Source organism: Dipodomys merriami, unplaced genomic scaffold (genome assembly GCF_024711535.1).
Source record: "Dipodomys merriami isolate MVZ:Mamm:240054 unplaced genomic scaffold, mDipMer1.0.p SCAF_10, whole genome shotgun sequence".
Taxonomy (NCBI): domain Eukaryota; kingdom Metazoa; phylum Chordata; class Mammalia; order Rodentia; family Heteromyidae; genus Dipodomys; species Dipodomys merriami.
The window spans coordinates 47,162,429-47,178,725 of NW_027202271.1; the positions used below are offsets into that span (position 1 = coordinate 47,162,429).

Genomic DNA, 16,297 nt, shown 5'->3' on the forward strand with positions numbered 1-16,297 from the left:
ATTCTGTGCCTTCTAAACTAATGAAAGTAATTACCTTTGGGGATAAACCCCTTTATTACATATACACTTTATATTACTAGACTAAAAAAACAGACTCTGTACAACAAATTTTAAGTGGTATGTATGTGTAGGTTTCCTGTGGTGACCTTTGCAGAGGTAGCTTAGTGGTTTCTGCACAGGTCCCATTACAGTATTTTGTGTGTGTATGTGTATGTGTTACGCTATGCTTACACTTTTATTTTTTGACAGTATTGGAGTTTGAACTCAGGGCTTTGTGCTTCCTAGACAAGCACTCTACTGCTTGTGCCTCACACCCATACTCTACCTGAGACAAATTTGTTAGCAGTGTACAACAGATATTGGGAGAATTCAGGGAAAGAGAAGGCACTTTTGCCTTTCTGGAATTGAGGGCTGTTTTAATGAGATGCCAGACACAGTGCTAAGGGTAAATGTAGCACATGGATTTACACATAAAGTGAACCATCTGCTTCAAGTGGACAGTTTGGCATTTGGCATTTATCATGTTATTTCACTCAATTTTGGGGGGGGGGAGGCAGTTCTGGGCAATGTCCCTGAGCTTCTTTGTGCTCAAGACTGTGCTCTATTACTTGAACTACAGTTCTACTTCTGGTTTTCTAGTGGTTAACTGGAGATACGAGTCTCATGGACTTTCCTGCCTGGGCTGGCTCTGAACTGCAACCCTCAGATCTCAGCGTCCTGAGTAGCTAGGATTACAGGTGTGAGCCACCAGAGCTTAGGTCTATTTGAAGCAGATTTTGATCAAACTTGGAACACACCTAGTAGGTAGACACATGTGGGAAAAAGATGGGATTAATTCAGTTTTCAGTGGGGAAAGTGCTCTGTAATTTTTAGTTCAACAAACCCAACCTAGCAAATATTTGCAAGGTTTTAAGGCAGGGCTGGAGGAGATATACATGTGAGGAAGTTCTGCTGTAGGAGCTAGAGTTGCTTTCTGCAGTGGAGAAGACTGAGATCCTAAGGAAGAAGTGTCTCCTGGGCTGCTGGGCTGGGCTGGAGCAAGGGCACAGGAATCAGTAGAGAAGAGCATAGTTGAGGCTTTATAGACCTGTAAGATCAGTTATGGAAGCCCACAGGACCTGGTGAGAAGAACAAGTCAGGAAAGCAGTTGTGGGCCTTGAGTATTATGTTCAGGAATTCCACACAAAAGGCTGACAAAACGAAAGCTGACTCCTTTGAAAACACCAAGAAAACAGGGAAAAGAGAGGGTAAGAAGCTATAACTACACCGAAGAAATGAAAATTCAAGATGTCTTCTACCAGTGTTCACCCAGCCAGTAGGTACAGTGTTTAAGAAAGCAGGCCTGATGTAAAAGTGTAATATATATGCTTAGATCTGAAAACATCATTGAAGTAGATAAAATGCAGGGGAAAATTAAAATGTCAGAATCCCAAGAAAAAAAAAAGCACCTTAAGTATTAAATTAAGAAAGTGAAACAATAATCAAAGACCCCTAAACCTGACAAAACAAGAAGTTGGGCTGTTTAGTAAAGATTCAGAGTTTAAAACTTGCTGATATTAGCTGTGACCTCAGTTAATCAGGGAACCACTTTTTCATCTGTAAAAGGAAGATAACAAAAACTTGTTCTGTGGCCTCTAGATACCAAATGAAAAGACACCCTTGATAAGCAAAAGGCAGAACACATTAAATTCTGAAAATAAGTTTGAAAGTTGTAAAAATGGTTACTTGTTCTGCAAATATTTATTGTACTTCTGACGTGTGCCAGGTTCTGTAATTTGAAATTTGGTGCTGAAGGTTAATATTTAGCTTTCCTGGACTAAACAGGGATTAAGCTAGAAGACAGCTTAAGATCATTTTGACACATGCTAAGCAATGGAAAATCTAGGGAGAAGTCAAATATTTAAGGGAGGCCTTTACTTACTTCTGGGCAGTCGGGAGTGCGCCTGATGTATCTGCTTCAGACTTGAAGCTTGTTTTCAAAGAGTAACTTTCAAGTCCATCTGTCTTAGTTATAGCAACACAGAAACCAACTCTACTCTGACATTTATGAGTTTATTCAAGAAAGAATACTTTCTCATCTCCAAAATACATTCTTCCTCCTCTAAATTTTCTTTTAAAGGAAAAGCATTCCTCATTTTAAACAATTACCAGGTAATTCTCTGTAGTGTATAGAAAACTGACAGTGAATTTCCATAGTACAGCATTAACAACTGCCAAGTCTCTTGTCTTGGTTTCTTAAGTTTGTTTTTGTTTTCTTCAACATTTAAAGCTCATGGCTTAGAACTTCCTAAACATAATATTAAAACATGCATTCGTAACACCTAAATTCCATTTTCATTTTCCTAGCCTAGGTATGTACTATAATTGGGACATTTTCCTAGGCTTTAGTTTGCCCCAGGTAAGCTTCCAATAGCAATGTCATGGTCAGATCAGCAACTGACCTCCATCACAGGGTGAAGAGAAGACTGGACTGCTGCTGTCTCTGTTCTTCCTGGTGGATCTGTACTCATTGTTTACAAACCCTTCTGTCCCCTACAGTTCCCCACACTGCTTAATGGCCACATGCCGGTGCCAATCCCCAGTTTGGACAGAGCTGCTTCCCCAGTACTGCTTTCCTCAAGCTCTCAGAAGTCCTGATGACATCTGGACACAACTAAGGACTCGTAAACTGAAGAAACAAATTTGTCCCCATGGGCTCAATTACCTGTCGTGAAGACATTGTGAAACCCTCTGTTAATTTGGTTTGCACTTTTCATCACATGGATATTCTAGAATTATGTTCGCATTCAAAAAATCTGTTTATATATTCAAGTATGTATGAAAATCTGTTTTGCATTAAATGTCTCAATGTTTTTGTTTTTATATCCTCTCAGCTCTTAAGTGTTGAACACTGTTGACAGTGAAGAACTTTCTTAATGTTTTCAATGTAACTAATAAGGATGTGAAGCTTTTCTTCTCTTTAACTCTGCATATGCTGAACCGTGCTTATATACATACTATAACCAGCTGTGCCTTCCTTTGCATTTAGTTTTATGTAAATGATTTATATATTTTTTAGTCTTAAGGAAATGTTGAAAGACAAAAATTAGTACCAAACATCTCTAGTAGGATTTTGTTACTTTTCACAAGTAGGTCAAATATGAAAGCGTATTCGTATCACTTACTTTCTCTTTTGCTTTCAATTATATACGAATTGCCTTAGAATTTCTTTTGAACTGAAACTCAGTAAATGTAATGTCCGAGTAATGTTTTTTATAAGAAAAAAAATCTAAGCCATATTTAGTCAATAAACATTCATCAAAGAAAATGTTCTAAAGTGCATTTATTTTAATAGAGATGAACATTGAAAGGCTAGTCTCTTAACAGCTCTCATCCTAAGAAAAAGTGACACGCAGAAAGCTCCATCACGCTCACACCATCCAAAGCTGGAGAATATTTCCTAGTTTTGAATAGTTCAAAACTTTAGTCCTATTTTCCATAATCGCACCCATATGTATTTCCTGTAGGAGTTAGGGTTTTCCTAAATTCTAGGAACTGTAACACTTGAAAATCTAAACGTTTGGAAGATATTCAGCCTCGACAAATTAATTTTGTTAACACCAGACATCTTTTGTAACACCCTGACATCGTTGGGCCCATAAGCAGTTTTTTTAATGAATCAGAAAATGTCCCATAACACAAATACTGTAAGTCCTGCATGAGGAAACAGATGCACTGTGTTTTATATATATTACTAAACTTATGTGACAATGAAGGAAAGCTGATAAAAATTCTTCAGGAACTTCCTCATTGAGGAACTGAATTCATTATGTATCAATGGAAAGAAACACTGCTGAATCCATTTGTGGTTTATAATCATAGTAACTGGTGTTTTCTGTTCTCTCAAAAAAAAAAAAAAAAAAAAGCCAGTAGGCATGACTCCAGAAGCATCAAGACAAAGTGAACTACAGAGTGCTGTAACTTTAAGATTAGGTTAATCATAATTAGGTTTATGGTGAACTTTGTAAGTACCAGAAACCAACTTGAAATGTTACTAAATAATTGGCCCAAATAAGACATTAAATGGTGGGGGTTATGAAGACAGGTAAAATACAAAGCTTGTAAAAGCTAGTATCTTGAACTTGAAACAACATCTAAAATTATGTTTAAATATGAATTGAGACTTTCAATAGGAATTGCATGGTGGAGGGGAGGGGGCATGGTCCTTTACAAAAACTCCATTAAGCCTTTACCAAATAACAGTCCTGGCTCCAAAACACCACAAATACGTGCTCCTCTCAATTCCTTGTAGACTAAGGATAATTCTGTACTAAAATAAAAGGAGCTGGTTCAGGAACTGTTATTGAGCACAAATTTACAAGCCCAAAAGGGCTTGTGAAAGTGCTTTCCTCTAGCTCCCTGGTATACCACACACAGGGTGAAGCTGGGAGGAGTCCAGTGCCACACAGCTCACTGTCCAATCCTGCTTCCCCTAATTAACAGTGACTATTGGTCCAAGACTGTGTGTTAGGTAAAGAAACAGGTAAAGATGATGTATTGGAAACTGTTGTCATTTAAGCACTTGTTCAAAATGCAAGAATCTTATAAGTTAACGTGCAAGAATTTCAACAAAATATTACCAGTACATATTTTAAAATGTCGATTGAAAATGTTCAAATGACTATAAATCTTATTCTTTTCCTGCAAATACTGTGATTGTCTACTCCATATACAGTATTAGACATAGAAAAATGCCACAAAATACTGTAGGGTTCAATGTTACTACCCAACTGTAATGTGGAGTCACGAAGAACTGCTCGCTCTGCCCGCTGTGCATGTGTGTATATGTAACAAGTATTTTAGTCAGAAAATGTTCCAAAGAACATTAGTCCCCCTCCCACCCTTTTTTATGTCTGCTTGTCTGTGTTAAGCTGCAATGCCTGGGGTTTGTTCAAACTATATATCCTGAATGCTGGTCTCTGTACAGACTTTTTCTATGACTGCAAATCTTCATTCTCTTTCATACATGTACAATTTATACTGTGATATTATTTTTGTTTAATAAATACTTTGTGATAAAAGGAATTTAGAGCCACGTGAGTTGGTTTACTTCCATTTACTTGGAATGATCCAAACTCCACGTCTCCATATAGAAACATACTGGAAAATATGTCTTGTTGTCTACCCTGAAATATGGAGCATCAAAAGGTATTTTAAATACAGAAATAAAAACAAATGAATATAACTGTTGAGATAGAAAGGGGGGAAAGGGATAAAATAGGTTTGAAAAGTGGTTCCTTGTTCTTCTCAATCTTAAGTTTTATCCACTATTCTGGACTGAGAAAGGGGAAGTAAGGAGAAAAGGAAAAGCAGATCACTATTGTCCTTTTGGCTGTTTTGCTGGTTATTCTTCCTAGTCTTCCAGACTAATCTGACTCTGGTTTTCATGGAGAGCTCAATGCAGTTTCCATGCAAGTTAACAACAGAAAAACTGTGTGTGTGTGTCAGATACCAAAGCGATTAGTAGAAATTAGTAGACATACTACTACTGTGCCATAATGGGTACAGATGATTTATAGTCATATGTGGTCTAACATTACGTGTAGACATGGAAAGAAGTAATTTGCTTATTGAAAAAGGAAGTAAAATATAGTAGGACACATAATCTAGTCTGTGACAGAGTGGGCTGCAGGCAGGGGGAGTCCTGGGAGAAATAATTCAATTGAGACAACAAAGAATGAGAATATCAAAACAAGATACAGAAGGAAAAAAGAGCATGGAAAGGGGACACTTGTTTCAAAAATAGCAGAGTGCTGGGTGTTGGTGGCTCACGCCTATAATCCTAGCTACTCAGGAAGCTGAGATCTGAGGATTGTTGTTGAAAGTCAGGCTACGCAGAAAGTCCATGAGACTCTTATCTGCAATTAACCACTAGAAAACCAGAAGTGGTGCTATGGCTCAAGGTGGTAGAGTGCTAGCCTTTCAGTGGGGACAGGACAGGACAACCCCCGGGCCCTGAGTTCAAGCCCCAGGGTGGACAAAAGAAAAAAAAAAGCTTTATAATCAGTAACTTGGTCATATCCTTCCTGTTACAGGCTGATAGATAATGGGAAATGTCAATAGTTTTTCTATGTCAGTAATGGAAAGTATTGATTTCATCTAAGAATGATGCTTAGTGAGGGTAACTACTGTGACCCCAAATTGGAACCAAATGTCAGTTCAGACTGAACGTGATAAAAACCACCTTTCCTAGGGTTTTATGCACAGAAAACTTCGGAGGTTTTTTTTTTTTTTTTTTTTTTTTGGAGGGGGGTTGGTTGTGGGCCTTGAACTCTAGGCCTGGGCACTGTCCCTTCAGCTCAAGGTAAGTACCCTACCACTTGAGCCACCGAGCCAATTCCAGTTTTCTGGTGGTTAATTGGAGATAAGAGTCTCACGGGTGTTCCTGTCCAGTCTGGCTTTGAACCACGATCCTCAGTTCTAAGGCTCCTGCTAGGACTATAGGCTTGAGCCACTGGTGCCCGGCTAACTTTGTAGATTTTAAGTTTACAACGTAGGGGTATACAAAATTTTCAGAAGCCTGCTCATGAACTTATATTTCTACTTAACATTTTGATAGGGATGAACATGTAGTTAAGAAGAACTGATTTAGGAATTATTAGAACATTTAAAAGTAGAATCTATGACAGTAGAAATAATTAAGGGGATGGCCATATTTTTACCACATAAATTAGACTGAGCTAGGAGAAAAAAAAACTTAGATGATGGGTTTTCATATTCATAATGAATCCAATGACTGATGATAGGGTTCAGTGACAGAGCCCTTGTCAAACATAGGCAAGTCCAGGGGCTTGACTTTTATCAACAAAACACACACATACTCACTTTGAATCTAGCAACTCTGAACATGTACGCAATTTCAAAGCCTTTAAAAGATCTGAAGTACACACTAACAAATAAAAGGAGAAATAATTCTGTAATATCAATTAGAAAGTGACTGAAATTACCTTCAATAATGGACAGAAGAACCAGACAAAAAAGATGAATCAATGCATTGAAGAATTGAACACTAAACCAATCTGACCAGTACAAATACTCTACTCAATACACTACTCAGAATGAGACCTTCTCTCAAGTATATAGAAAACATTGTACAAGGGGCTGGGAAGGTGGCTCAGTAGTAGAGCACTTGCCTTGTATGCAGCCTTAGGCCCTGGGGTCAATTCCTCAGCACCACATAAGCAAAAAGAAAAAAGCCGGAAGTGGCGCTGTAGCTCAAGTGGTAGAGCGCTAGCCTTGAGCTGAAGAGCTGAGGGACAGCACCCAGGCCCAGAGTTCAGGCCCCAAGACCGGACCCCCTCCGCCCCCCCCAAAAAAACATTGTACAGACATATGATACACAATACACCATATGCTAGGTAATAAAGCTTAATAATTTTTGAAAACCTGAAGTCATAAAAACCACAATGATTTGAAACTAGGAAGTAATGAGAAGTCAAAGAAAACTCACAATGTGAAAAGTCAGCAAAACAAATAATGAAAATCAGAAGAAATCTCAGCAGACATTGGAATATTCTTGAAACAAAATGAGGGAGAGAATTATAGCTTGAACTGCTACACTTGGAAGAGGAATCTCAAATCAATAACTGAACTGTGTAATTCAAGTAACAAAAAGAAAAGGAAACCTAAAAATGGTAGAAATTACAGAGTATGGATTAACAAAGGAAAAAAAGTTTTAAAAATGCTTATGTTATTAGATCAAAATTGATGAAATGAGCTAGTTTGTTGGTGGTGGGACTTAAATTTCTCAAGTCAGAAATGAAAGTAGAAACATTACTACTGAATGCAGAGTAACAGAAAGTGTTATAAGCGAATACTTTGATGGCGAATACTTTGCCAACAAACTAGGTAACCCAATTCAAAATGAACAAATTTTACAGACATAGGACTATACAAAAATGGACTTAAGAACTACTGCCTGGTACAATAACAAGAGATTTTTTTTATCAGTATTCAAAATTGCTCAATAAAAGTTTAGAGCCAGATCAACTTTTGAGACTGGGTCTCCTTAAGTAGCCTATGCTAGCCTAGAACTTGTGATCCTCCTGTCTCAATCTGGAGTGCTGGGACTGGGACAGCTAGGGGTGCAGCACCACATCCAGCATCACTGGTGAATTCTAACAAGAATTTAAACAATTAATGCTAATACTCAAACTATTCCAACAACTTGAAGAGGGGAGAACACTTCCTTAAATCATTCTATGATGGCAGCAATGCCTTGCTAACAAAGCTGGATGAATCTACTACAATGAAAGAGCACCACAGACTAAAATTCTATACATACCAACAATAATCCTTAATACAATACTAGCAAACTGAGTAGATCAGTACTGTTAAAATGATTACAGGTTCAGCATCACTTGATGAAAACTCCAAATGTTTTTGGCACCCCAAATCGATGTTTGCTCAAAAAGGTTTGAATTTTGGAGCATTATAGAGTTTTGGATTTGGAATACCCAACTTGCAGAGCCTGTGAAAATATTCCAAAATGCCAAATTTTATAAAATCTGAAGCAATTCTGGTCCCAATCATTTCAAAAAGGGATATTCAACCTGTATGTGCCATAAGCCAAATGAGATGTTTCACTAGAAATATGAGTGATTTAACATATGAAAATGAATCAAGGCACATAAGCAGGATGAAAAAAAAACTAAATGATTATCTTAACTGATAAACATTACAAAAAACCCCATCAATACTCCCATAATAAAAAAAAAAACTCAGTAAACAAGTATTGGAAGGGAACTTCAACACATTAACAGCCATATATATGTACATAACAGCAGTCAGGGTTCAAAGTCAAAAGTTGTTCTACTAAGATCAGAAACAAGTCACTACTCTTAAAAATCTAAAAGGGTGCACCTTCCGTGGAAAACAGTTGAGAGTTCAACAAGTCACACACTTATGCTGAGTCAGCAAGTTCCTCATCTATAGCTGAGAACTGAAAACATGGAATCAGATGTTTGAACTATAATGTCCATAGTGGCATTAATTATACAGCTAACAGGCAGTGTGTGGATTCATAAAATGTGTATATTATTAACAGAAAGTTATTCAGCTATGAAAAGAAATTCAAATGTATGCTAAACATAGATTAGTCATGGAAACATGTCAGAAGAAATGAGACAGACACAAAAGTACAAATATGGTATAATTCTACATATATAAAGTATCTAGAATAGGCACAGTAATAGATAAAGAAGACTCAAGAGTTACCAGGGGAAGGGGAAAATAAGGAATTAAATGAATTCAATTCTATAGTAAAATATTTTGGAAATCATGCTAATTATTACACAACTTTGGAATGCAATCATTACCAGTGAATTAGAAACTTTAATCATTATATTACCATATAAAACTAAAATATCACAAAAGTAAAGAAAATTAAAAACATGAATTGTTACATGTTAACTCGTTCAAACTGAGTTGATAAACACCATATACATTCAATATGTTACTACTGCCACTCAGAAAGAAAATAAGAGGGCTCTTTTCTTACCTAGAACACTTTGTCAGCTTAATAGTATTCAAAAGTGGTCAAGGTTCAGATTTTCTTAATCTGAATTTTCTTCACTGTAAAGTTTTCAAGATTCAAATGTAGCTCATGTATCAACAAACCAACACAACCCCACAAACGTGTTTGCTTGCCCAATTCACTAACAAAATGAAGAAACATCCCTGGAATTTCCTAGAATGAGGAAATTTATGTAATAACTAAACATTTCTTGATCTTTTACATGCAAGAATCAACTTATAGGTAACTGCCTATGAAATAATAATTTTGGTATTATGTAAGTGAAAGTTACTAGAAAATTACAGCTGAGACTATTAAATAGATGGTCAGCACAAACATAAAGAAGCTATCACTTCTAATACCGTGAGACTTCACTATTTAACAATGGAACCATAGAAAGAAAAGGATCACACTCTGCACAGTTCTCTCTCAAGAAATAACAGTGACGCAACAACCATATTTTATACAACATGTAGATTTTGTTATTATAAATTCAAAACAAAATGAAAGAATTTCCACATATAGTTGTAACCTTCAAAGTACAATATTAATACATATCTGTCAGTTAGAAATAACAGCAGTTTGTTAGGCTACAGGGTTTAACAGAAAACCAATTTACAAATGTGAAAAGCAGTAGTGGTCCAATATTCACCAATACACATGAATCTGATTCTTTCAGAATTTTTTAAAAATTAAAATTTCAGTATCATGAAATATTAAAATAACATCCCAAACATGCCACAATCACTATTCACAAATAAAGTTAAAATGAAATATACAGAAACTTACTTAATACTGTTAAATAACAATGATAAACTACAAGATTTCCTGAACAGAAATGGTAGGACCCCTGAATGTTTTACAGTGAATGTCAGGGAAAAAAATTATGTTATGACTATTTTCATGATATATATGGCAAAAACTTACATGACTATTTCAAAACATACCAATTAAGATTTATAGTTGGTAAGATGCACTAAACAATAGTCCTTAAAAATGAACACAAATGCTTAAAACAGTGTTACCAACACGGAAGTGTTTATGATGTTCAAGGAGATGCATAATTAAAACTATAATATTTAGTAATCTGATAAACAGATAATACCTACAATGTTTTAAAGCAATTCTCTAAGTTCTTATTTCTCTCATTTGTGATTTTCCATGGCTCATTTCAAAGACATATTACAGATTTCAGCTGATTCCAAGTGAATGTTACTGAATCACACAGCATCTAAATAAGTTGTTCCCTAATGAAGTATCTTCTGTTCTAATAAAAGAAATTTGCTTAAAACAAATAAACAACACTTTTCATGTTTGAATAGACTTATACGGTTAAGTCTTAGCTATTAAAGCACAATGTAAAAAAAGTTAATTAAGTGTATTAGTATACAAATATCCAATAATATGCAGCAGACATCTCTAAAATAAGGAATAGGTAAAAATAAATAGTTTTGGTGCTTTAATTTATTGGTGACTAATGTGAGAACCTGAAAATGTCAGGTATTCACTTGTTTGAATCAACTTCTGCATCACATGATTTTCTAAACATAATGTGCTTATCAATCTCTTAGCTACTCTGTTTGCCCATGTTTGATAAGAAATAATATAGCACAAACTTAGAGTGTTCAAGATGGCTCACTTATTTTACTTTTAAGCAAAGCTAAATATACATTCCAGGAAACACTGCAGTTTAATTTTTAAAACAAACAAAAAATGCAGCAGTAAAACAATTCATGAGGAGAAACAGATGCATTCACATATAATAAAGCCACTGCAACTTCTTCGGGCATTCAACTGTTGTGTTAAATAAACAGACAGTAGTTATTTAGCAGCAATGATTCCGCAATAAATAATGCACTGTGTTTCTCAGTCCTGCACAAAAACTGCAGCTACAGTTACATCAATAGCTGTAACCTACTGGCTCTACTGGCAGAGAAGACCTTAAAACTGACTGTACAAAAAATTGTCACACTGTGACAACAAATATAAAAACAATCTGTAGGTCTGAAATAAAAAGACTCCACTGTGAAGAGGACAGTGTAGACAAACGGAGATTCCAAGTCCACCAAAAGAAATAATTGCCTTCAGATCTGAGTCCTTGATTGATAAGAAAGGCTGGGGGCTGGGCTTGAAACCATGTTACCAGACTTAAAATAGCATGCTCTGTCTTCTGTTCTTCCCATGTCCTAAAATATAAAGTCATCTTATGAGGCAGTTCAAGGTTCAGTTTATCCCACATAAAGTATTTGGTGACTCTAGGAAGCTAATGTTCCCACCAGCAAAAGCTAATATTCCACGGTAAGAGTGACCAGCACTGTCTTAAATGACCCTTTGACGATGGGGTCAGTCTACAGCTTCTATGCTTCGAAGTGATGAACCTGATGACTAGGGAAGCACAATCTGTGTCTTCTGCCTCAGGTACCAAGGATGGAGTATGCAGTGATCAAGCCAGGTCACTTGTAAAAGGTCTTTGTGCCATCAGCAGCTTTCAGGATCCCTGACTTGACTGAGTCAGATTTTTCTCTGAAGATTTACTGAGCTGCCCACATCATACAGAAAGTGAGTACGTGCAATGCTAAACACACACAGCTGTGGAATGCACTGTACATTGGTTATATGTCAATTATTTTACTGACCAATTTATAAACCAAAAGCTTGGTTCCACGCAAAAATTCATGATCGACATGTGAAATGGTTTATGACAAACACACCTGTCTCTGGATAAGAAGAATTTCGAAAACCCGGGTCCTTTTGCAACTGAATCTCTTTCAAACTGAATATTGATACACCTAAAATGCAGACAAAAATTATCAGGTGAAGGTTTAATCAAAACCAATACATTCCAAGTATAGAGAAATGTTTAAAACGCATACAGTAATTCAACATAAAATATTAATATGACATTCATAATTCCATTGAAAGATTTGTCTTTTGTTCCAATGTTTTGAGGAGAAAACCAAATGAAATAATCATCCATTAGAGTTCTCCTTCCAAATTTGCCTTGAAGTATGAAGTAAGTAGATACAAATATATACTATTTGTTCTAAAAGTTGGGAGACCTAATTACTATGTCCTGCACTCCCCTCCCCCCCTTCCAAATGAGTACTGGGGCTTGTACTCTGCATTACATGGCTTTTTTAAACATGCTGGTACTCTAGTACTTAAGGTCATGCTTCTAGCTTGACTATTTTGGCTGGTATGTGAAGACAGTCTTGGGCTAAGAGGATTATAGGTGTGAGCCCCAGGTACCTGGCTATTACTAAGTTCTTGTCTTCTGTCCTGTATCTCTGTCTCAAGATAGCACAAAAGAATCAGGGCCTATTCTTCTACTGAAGAATAGGGAATACTACCTACTTTAAATTGCACCTTGGAATAGTTAATGAAATGTAAATATCATCTTTCAAAAAACCTACTTGTAATTTATTTCTGATAGAATTCCAATTCCTTTCAATTTTAAGTGAATTCTTAAGGATTTTCTATTCCAATTAGTTTTTGTCACTGACTACTAAGTAACCGTCACTGAATCAGTATAGTCTAGTTAACGAGAAGGAAAATTTACAAAATCTTTTTACAATTTAATTGCCAAATACTCTACTTTTCAATTTTATTTATTTATTTTGTCGGTCATAGGGCTTGAATTCAGGGCCTGGGTGCTGTCCCTGAACTTTTTTGCTCAAGGCTAGCTGTCTACCACTTTGAGCCACAGCTCCACTTCTGGTTTTGTGGTGGTCAATTGGAAATAAGAGTCTCACAGACTTTTCCTGCCCAAGCTGGCTCTGAACTGTGATCCTCAGATCTCAGCTTCCAGAGTAGCTATGATTACAGGTGTGAGCCACCAGGGTGCCCGGCTAATTCTCAAATGTTGTAACATAATCAAATGATTTAAAGTAAAATACTGGGCTAAAAAATATGTCATGAACAAAATAATAGGAGTTAACTACAGGGGTGGGAAATCTATTGTTTTAGTGATTCTAATAAAACATTTACCTCTGTCATGGGAATAGCAAGATCAGAGTGGCCAGAAAGTGAGAAAAATCATCTTTGTAGCTCCGGAAGGAAATGTGCTTTCACAAGCAAACCATCTTATTATGGGCTTCACCAATTTTTTTTTTTTTTTTTTTTGGGTCCGGTCGTGGGGCCTGAACTCTGGGCCTGGGCGCTGTCCCTCAGCTCTTCAGCTCAAAGCTAGCACTCTACTACTTGAGCCACAGCTCCACTTCCGGCTTTTTTCTTTTTGCTTATGTGGTGCTGAGGAATCGAATCCAGGGCCTTGACCATGCAAGGCAAGCGCTCTACCACTGAGCCACCTTCCCAGCACTTCGCCAATCTTTATAAAAGTCCACTTTTAACAAATAAACTGAAGCTAGTTTAAGCTAACTTAAGCCTAAGGATTATATCATCAGATAGGATGTTCTAATTTCGATCTCATGAAATTAATGAGCCATGTCTAAGGGGGTAAAAAAAGACTAAAAATTTTGGGTAAAAAAAAAAATCAACTACCATCTTATTTCTAAACCTAAATTTATCCTGTTCTCTACCCATAGATAAATGAAAACAAGTACGGAAAAACTCTTTACAATTTCTCTTACTTTCTGGTAAAGCATGTATTCTTGGTCCCAGACTTCGAAAGTATACATGTTTCATGGCCTCTTCTGCTGAAACCCTTTTTTTAGATTCATACTGTGAAAAAACAAGACAAATTAGAACTCAGAGCCATTAAAAAAAATCTTGATAGTTAATATAGTGGCTTTTTATCAACTTGGAATATTCCAGATATATTAAAATTTGAGGTGCTACTGAGACTGTGTAGTAATAATGACACATGAGAACCATTTTTCTTTATTTGTTGTCAGTCATGGGGCTTGAACTCTGGGCTTGGGTGCTGTCCCTGTGCTCTTCAGCTCAAGAAGAACACTCTACCACTGGAGCCACAGCACTACTTCCGGTTTTCTGGTGGTTAATTGGAAATAAGAATCTCATGGACTTTCCTGCCCGAGCTGGCTTTGAACCGTGAGTAACTAGGATTATAGGCGCCGGGCTGAGAACCATATTTCTAAGACAAGTCTGCATCTAAACAAAAATTAAGATTCCTTGTATGTTCTGAACGAATGAAAACTTTAAAAATATTCAACCTTTGTTGCTACTTTCCTTGGAGGACATCACACAACTGAGTAGAAATACGCTTTATGGCAGACATTCTTAATTACATGTCCAATACCTACTGCCCTTCATTCCTTAATGATAAGAATTTAGATTTGTTTAAGCTATCTCTGCTCTCAATGGATCATGACACATGCATGTTCTAAATTTAGGCCAAGTTTTAAAATTCTATTTCCCAATTCCCAGTCTCTCTTACAATCAATGCTCTAATCAATGAGACTTGGAAAGAAGCCTTGCAAAAAAGCCTTGCTTTCAAGATCTAAGGCTAATATGCTGGTACTACCCTTATCCTCCCATTTCTTCCTGCTTTGGAGGAAAATGTGGGTGGTATTTGGAGGTGCAGCATCCTGTAAGGCAGTAAGTACAGGGAAAAGAGAAAATAAGAAAACATGAATTGCAGAAAATATAGGCCTTGATATGCCTGAAGCATGACAGATACTATGATAAACCATTTTATTTAATTATCATTAGTAATATTTGAAGGCGGTATTATTCATCTCATTTTACTATTTAACATTCATAAGATGTGACTTACCTGAAGAAATTTTGTTATTAACTCAATTCCTTCGGAGTCTAACCTAGAAATTAAAAAAAAGCAATTTATTCTATTATTTTAGCTACAAAAAATGTTTCAGATAAAACCAGTTTCTATTTTTATTGGCTATATTTAAGTGCCCTGAAAAAAGCATCCTGTTGCCTTGAAACAGATTAAAATCTGTTTTAGCCTTAAAAGACTTATCTTGCCATTTGCTTGAGCAAAAACTGTAACAACTTGTATTCAAATTTTCAAAATTCAATTATGTCTATATGAAATCTGAAAAATGAAACTGTTAAAAATTGTTCAATAAAGGAAAGAAGGGATACAAAAGAGTAACAGATGGGGTAAATTGGATAGAATTTTCATGTATGGAAATCAAAATGAAAGTTTTTTTTTTTTTGGTGGTGGTGGGTTTTTTGTTTTTGTTTTTTTTGTCAGTTGTGGGGCCTGAACTCTGGGCCTGGGTGCTGTTCCTCAGCTCTTCAGCAAAGCTAGCACTCTACCACTTGAGCCACAGCACCACTTCCAGCTTTTCCTACTTATGTGGTGCTGAGGAATCAAACCCAGGGCCTCATGCATACAAGGCAAGCATTCTACCACTGAGCCACTTTCCCAGCCTAAAATGAAAGTTTTTATATAATAATATACACTAAAACATGAGAGAGAAAACAAAAATTTCAATATTCAAGAAAAAAATTACTAAAGAGTGATTTTTTTTCAGTTAGCTTTCTATCTCAAAATAAAGTGACCTCTATTATATATGGAAAGTTTAAGTAGTGCATGAGTTTTTTAGTGTCCAAATGAAGGTAAGTACACAAAAGCACCATTCTTTTATCATGTAAGTGAAATATCAGTGTAATCCAAGATGAACACAGAGACAAACCAGTCAATAAGTTTATAACAGAAGAAGGTGCTCAGTGATAGGTATCAGAAGGTTTTGAGGTCAATTTAAATGTGCCACAAAAACCTTGGAAAATTTCACTAATAAGGGTTACAAAAATCAATGAGATAGTACACAGGAATAATGGAGTTAAGGATTATTTTAA

The 16,297-nt window shown here is 36.2% G+C and overlaps 2 protein-coding genes across 3 annotated transcripts in view; one reads left to right on the forward strand and one right to left on the reverse strand.

Annotated features, from left to right (window-relative positions):
- Positions 1-3,944, forward strand: part of Elk3 (ETS transcription factor ELK3) — a 61,181-nt gene extending 57,237 nt beyond the window's left edge. Inside the window, exon 5 of the mRNA XM_069990491.1 lies at positions 2,539-3,944. Within this exon, the coding sequence (XP_069846592.1) occupies positions 2,539-2,637 (99 nt within the window). The 3' untranslated portion in view covers positions 2,638-3,944. The remainder of the gene's footprint in view (positions 1-2,538) is intronic.
- Positions 3,945-8,573: 4,629 nt separating this feature from the next.
- The window catches only part of Cdk17 (cyclin dependent kinase 17), a 77,629-nt gene continuing 69,905 nt past the window's right edge, over positions 8,574-16,297 (reverse strand). For both annotated transcript variants that reach the window (XM_069990469.1, XM_069990476.1), the window contains 4 exons: positions 15,249-15,291; positions 14,143-14,233; positions 12,265-12,342; positions 8,574-11,739 (listed from right to left, as the gene is read on the reverse strand). In XM_069990469.1, the coding sequence (XP_069846570.1) occupies positions 11,702-11,739; positions 12,265-12,342; positions 14,143-14,233; positions 15,249-15,291 (250 nt within the window). In that variant the 3' untranslated portion in view covers positions 8,574-11,701. The remainder of the gene's footprint in view (positions 11,740-12,264; positions 12,343-14,142; positions 14,234-15,248; positions 15,292-16,297) is intronic.